Source organism: Lepeophtheirus salmonis, chromosome 4, assembly GCF_016086655.4.
Source record: "Lepeophtheirus salmonis chromosome 4, UVic_Lsal_1.4, whole genome shotgun sequence".
NCBI lineage: Eukaryota > Metazoa > Arthropoda > Copepoda > Siphonostomatoida > Caligidae > Lepeophtheirus > Lepeophtheirus salmonis.
This window is the reverse complement of record NC_052134.2, coordinates 9,688,786-9,695,358: the sequence shown is the minus strand read 5'-3', so window position 1 is coordinate 9,695,358 and position 6,573 is coordinate 9,688,786. Positions and strand designations below refer to the sequence as shown.

Genomic DNA, 6,573 nt, shown 5'->3' with positions numbered 1-6,573 from the left:
CAGCCCAGATCCCTCGCCATGGCCTTCATGGACCTGGTAGGGTCATCCTCAACCATCTTCTTCACCTTGTCGACAAAGTCGGTGTCCCTGACCTTCCTGTCGGCGCCCTCCTCCTTGGGTGCCCTCTTTATGGTGGCATGAACATCCCAGGTGTCCTCTAGCTTCTTACGGATACGCTGAACAGTCCGTAAATTCACTCCTAAGGTTGAAGCAATCGTTGAATTGGAGATTTCACCTCCATTATTAACCAATGCCATGACTATGGTGGACCTCGATAGCTCATCGTTCCACTTATAAATCTTTATCTCCTCATATGATGACGGCATGGTGCTAACTGAACTACGTATTGTCAGTTAACGAGAATAGCTTTCCTATTTGGTAATCGGGTTTTTATGTGATAATGTCGTCTTCAAGTTATCAAGGTTTAAAGTAGGCGACAATTTGATCCCCGCTCCCTGTAATTTCTGAAGCCTAAAAAAGGATTAAACAATTTCAGAAAAAAAAGAGAAAATACTTGAGAGAAAAATAACTTATTTCTTTACTAGATATCCAAATCTTCTATTAATGCAAAAGGTTGGATGTACAATCAGTGGTGATCATGATAAGATACCTCTTTCTAACAAGACTCTTGAAGACCTCGTCAACTTCAAATTTGCTCCATCTAATCATATGGACGTTGAACAGTCTTAAAATAAGTTTACAATTACCTTTACTTATCAATTGCAAAAATTAACTTAAGAAAATATTTCGAAAATCTGGATTTGTCGATATCATATAATGTATAAAATGAAATTAATTTGATAATTTTGTTTTCCTGATTTTTGTTCAAGATTGTTTTTATATTAGCTCAACACATATGATATTTTTATAAAAGATATGTGAGCAAGTTTTTCTATCAATCAACTATAGCAATATTTATCAATGGATCAATTGTTTAGTAGTAAATCAAAATTTCATGCAAAGATCTTAGTACAAATTTCAATTTGTACACGATACATGCAACATACCTATTAGTTATGTGCTTTAAAAATTTATTGAAATATTTGGAATAAATATATATATGTACATGTTTCATTTATAGTCTAACTATTATGAATGAGACTTGCTTTACAATAATGTAATTTTTTATTTTCTCATTCACTCCTAATATATGTTTCTCATTTTTTCATTTCGAAGAATTTTGAATATTGTAAAATAAAATGTATTTACGCCTTAAAAATAGTTGTTATTTATTTATGTAAACAACAAAAAAATCAACAATAAACCTAAATATAATACAATTTCATGGCTTGAATTCATTATTCAGTAAATTATAAAAAACAATCTTAACCCTTGAGTTGTCTTCATTTTCTGTACAGACCTTTTGCCCTTTGAATCAAAATGACCCGTCTATATTTTGCTATAAAATTATTGGACTTTTTTTAATATTTTAACGACTACAACTCAGTTTGCCAGAAGAACCACTTTTTAATTCACAAAAAAAATATCGTTGAATGACTGCTTTTACCCTGCCTGAATCAACTTTATAGCTAAAATAATAATAAAAAAATATGGGAAAGCAATTTTTTTCTATATTTGTTTTCAATTTTCCTCTAAATAATTATAAATACTTACAAAACAATGACAAAATAATAGAAATAGTAAAATAAATTCATCTATTGAGCACATGATGAACAGTATGATAAGGAACAGCCTTTGTATATGTATTTATTGCATTTAAAACATGTATTATTTGTCTTATTGTCCTTCTCTTGAGGACAAAACTGTTATCTTTTTCTCTTGCTTGCATTGAAAGTAGAAGTTGAGGCTTGATCATCAGGTTGATCCGGAAGTCCAGCACTCTGAAAAGCTTTCACAATCTGAGCTGAGGCCTCTGTTTGGGGGACGTTCCTCCTTCTTTCAATGAGTGGAGCTACAAGTGACTTTCCTAGCTGTTCCAGGAACACTCTTCTCTTGTGGCTCTTGTGAGTTATCCAGGTCGGATTGATCTGTCTCCAAATTACAAAGGATCTGTAAGAGGAAACGTCAATGATATTGTGAAAGATGGCCAGGGGCCAGCGGGCAGTCATCCTTCTGCAGCTGTATGCTCCAATTACAATGTCTAGATTGTCCACACTTCTTTTGTTTCGATTGTAGCCCATAATTATGATTGGCTTTCTATCGTCACGATCACTAATGCTCCCGTCTCTGTGCAGTGGGCTTAGAAGAATTACATTTTTGTTTTTCTTAGGTAAATAAGAAACTAAAGTGGTAGTGGGTGTGAAGGCAAATTTTGATGAGAAGACTTCTCTTTCTTTTGATGCAAGCAGTGCGGGTGGGAGCTCAGGCTTGTTTTCACGAACCGTACTAACCATGGTAATCTTCCTCTTCAGGACCTGTTGTCCGAGTTGATAAGAGGTAAAAAAATTATCGATAAGATACAAGATACATATAATGCAATTAAATATTGATAAACTTTTTAAAATTGTCATAAATGGCATTATTCAAAATGTAATGGGTATTTTTGAGACTGTTTGATATTGTTTTTTATGACAATATTATTGTTGAGAATAATAAAAATCCTTTAAATTAAATTCAATTAGAAATCCCCTAAAATAAATACTTTAAAAGAACAAAAAATTCAGTAAGTCTCATAAAATCCCTTAAAATGAGATTATACTTCACTGAAATTTTACAGTACTTATTACTTAAAAAAGGGCCCCATAATTTATTTATTTGTTTCTTACTCAAAGACAACTTACCAGGAACTGAGAAATCATAATACTTACAAATGTTTCCTATTGTTTGAATATATTTAGAAACTTTACTAGAGATTAGTTATTTTACAAATTATGTGGAGACCCTTAAATGGTGCAATTATTTTTGTTGAATAGTTAAAAAACGAGTTTGAGGTTAAATATTATAAGAAAACAAAATTACTAAATATTATTTTTGATGAATAAATGACAAAACCCTTTCAGGCTCATAATTATTTTCTAGGTAGCACTTCAAGCTTATAATAGTTAAATGATAAAATGTCAAGAATGTTTGCCTTTAATACATATGCATGTATTAAAAAAATTGATTTTGATTGGTTAAAAAAAAGACTGTACATTTAAAAAAAAAATATGTACGTCTTGATTGGTGTTAAATAAATTTACAACTATTAACCTACAATGTATTTTATTAATATATTTACATACATAATCAATCAATGATTATTATAATAGATTGTATACATTTACTTTTGTAACCCTCTTGAAGGGCATGTCTTAGCCAACATTTTTACTTCTTGTGAAGCGTAAATATTAAAAATATTATATCGACAATACGAGGAAAATTGATGCCCTTGTTCCAACTCCTTGGATTTTAATAAATTATTACAACTGATAGCAAAATAGTAAACAGATCAGATGATATCAGTTACAATAAAAAGAATGAAAAATAGACAAAATTATTTCTAAAATGTTCTAAAGTTATACTTAACCCTCAAAATCAGTATTTATCCAATATCTCAAAGATAAGGCTATAAATTATATTGATTTTTTTCACAATAATCTCCAAATATGTAATGTAATGTATCTTTGCCTGAGCAAATGTAGCCAAAGGTTCATTAATTGAAGTCCCTTCTTTCTCAAGAAGTTTTGTAATGGATTTATTAAAGGGGATAAAATTTTCTTTAATACAGGACAAATCCCCATCAAAAGAGTTGACTCTTCAGGCCGTAAGTATCCACCAATTAATGATAATTTGCTCCTGTCAGATCCCCCATTAAAAAATCAAACTTCCGATAACAAATTCACAAATTTCTTTTGTTCTTCGAAAATGTAATAAATGGCAACTCTGAACCATGACCCTTTCTTTATTGCACAGGTTCAGATGGGAAAGGTGAGTTATTTTATCATTTATAAAAAATTTCTTTTGAGTTACTTTAAATATAAAAATTATTCGTTTAGAGCAATTTGCAGATTAATTAGTTAAAAAAGCATCACAAATTACCATTTTGGTGCTAAAAAAAGACAAAAGTTGCACACTGCAACACAATCTTCCCTCCTGTAATAATTTATTATATTTTTATTGGAAATTGATATAATGTATTTCATTCTTGAGTATATAGGTATACATATTTAATGATTGCATTCTCCAATTATGGTCCATCTCATAGGATCTTTATCATGTGATGTATATTTTACCAACCAACAACGTTAATCATGTGATCTTAACTGGTCTTGTTTGCTCTCTACGAAATATATAAATGGAAGAAAAAATAAATTATGTATCATAAAAACTTGTTTTTCTACAGATACTCTTTGAGCGCAGGACAAAAGAATTGCTGCTACTATTAATAATATTTTGTAAAAGCTTCTTGACTTTTTTCAACATACCTATATATATTTTTTGCAAACTGCAAATTGCATATCTATAAATATAAAATACTTTGATATCTACTATTTCTAGTTATTTTTCAAAAATGATGTCATAAAATCTGTAAGAGCTTATATCTCATATAATTGTGGTTTTTTAGCTGACAAATAACATGTTTAATAAGTACATACCTATATTATGATTTAATTGATATTGATTTGTTTAGGTTGGTTGTGACATTTCTGTCTTACAATGGACAATGGATATTGGACATGATATCGTATGTGATTAAATATTAAACTTTTTCTTTACCATATCATTTCAATACATTGACCTCAATAGAGTTGAATCAACTTTTATATTAGGGTCTTTTTATCTAATTTGATTTATTTAAAAAAGTTCAAATGTTTTATTAGTAAAAAGATTTTATGATCAGAAATGAGATTATGTGTCATTTTTTTGCATCACATTATCAAATAAATAGAGTTTTGTGTATAAATATTTAAAAGATTTATAATACGTATTATTGGATTTCAAGTTTATTTTTTAAACAGTTTAGAAACAAATTAATTCAACTTTGGACTCCGATAAAACCGGTATTTTAATACCAAGAAGTCATTTGTAGCTATATTGCCTTAATTGCATTTACCTTCAAAACTACAGAATAACCCACCAATACAACTAAATTATGTATGAGTGTTAAACGTAGGTGAAGGTACAGGATGGAGGATAAGTAAAAATTTGGATGATAATGTTGTCATCTATACATAGGTCTAGGACTATTGGCCGAATTTTTTTTTTGCTGGAGGACATTTCACCGAAGGGCAATTTGCCCAACGGTTATTTTGGCTAATGGCAATTTCCTGAACAGACATTATATAATTAATTAGTATTCTTTTGCAGAATAATATTTTTTCTTAAAATGGATTTGTCAATGAGTATTAAAAACACACAAGACAGTAGTATATTGTTCGAATCTTTACCGTTGTTCTATTTTGAATAGATTAAAAAATAAACATACAAGATAGCAACTTGAATAAAATGAGTTCTAGTCACTTCTCTCTTTATCAATTGAAGTTAGAGTTGTTTTAAACAACCGATATTGACGTAACTAAAAGGTATGAAGTATTTTGTCTTTTCAGGATTAATTTATACATCTGTATGCATCCAAAAACGTAATTACTCGTAATTATTGACCCATGAAGATAAATAGATGTATAACAAATACATGATAAATATTTGTTTTTGAAGTTAGTATACCTCTATTTTTTGCATTTATTTTCAAAGTAGGAATCCCCAAATTCGAGTTTTATCCGGACACATTATTAATATAAATATGTTGTATATAAATGTAAACATACTTCAATTAAACACTTCATAAATCAAATCAAGTTATTTAACTTCAATTAGTAATTTGTGATTATTTTTACCCAAATGTTTTGATTTTAATACAAAATTTGTTTTACATATAGATGCGTCTCTAAATGTTTTTGGAGTTCCTTTCTAAGTCAATAAAATGTATTTATTAAAATAGCTTTATCCCATTATAATATATTGTATTAAAAAATTATTATACCAAACAAATTTGTATTTTTTTAATAAACTAAAACTAAATTCTCTTTGCTCCTAGATAGTTAAAAAATCAAGAATGTATATATAAGGTGGATAGAATATTCAAAAAGTAGTGATATACATGTCTCGGAACTCAGTTTTTTAAATAAAATGCTTGTTTTTTATACGGATTATATGTTTTTAAGTGAAGATTCCTCAAAAAAAAAACTTATATCATAATTCAACTACATTAAGATTTGAGTAAAATATAAACCTTGGGATGTAGAACTGAATTAACTATCGTTTGTGTTTAGTATTTGGCATACGGGGGACATTGTTTTGTTTAGTTTTGTTAGTGAGGGCTCTAGATAATAAAGTACTCATCAGTCATCCTATCATATTAAATTTATATTCTCAAACCTAATGATTGTTCTTTCAGTCTGTAGGAGAGAGCAAGTCAAATGAATTGATATGTGTAGTTATTGATTAGTTATGTGTGAGTGATTTCTTCTAAATTATTAAAGCAAAATTTGTCCTTTAACTGACGCTTAATTACTCTAGGCCAATTATTTATTGGAGATTAAAATTCTTCCATTTGTTAGTCCAAGAATTAATAAAAAAATTGATCAGTCCAGTGTGTATATAGGGCTCCTTTACTTTCCCACTTAATTCCTAAGA

The 6,573-nt window shown here is 29.1% G+C and overlaps 1 protein-coding gene across 1 annotated transcript; it reads right to left on the bottom strand.

Moving 5' to 3' along the window:
• Window positions 1-1,766: 1,766 nt before the first annotated feature.
• LOC139905098 (uncharacterized) lies at window positions 1,767-2,354 on the bottom strand. Its single transcript, XM_071887500.1, has one exon. The coding sequence runs from the start codon at window positions 2,352-2,354 to the stop codon at window positions 1,767-1,769; it is 588 nt and encodes a 195-aa protein (XP_071743601.1).
• Window positions 2,355-6,573: the final 4,219 nt, after the last annotated feature.

Bases quoted from the DNA above. Each gene is read 5' to 3' on its own strand.
- LOC139905098 (XM_071887500.1), bottom strand. From the start codon at position 2,354: ATGGTTAGTACGGTTCGTGAAAACAAGCCTGAGCTCCCACCCGCACTG.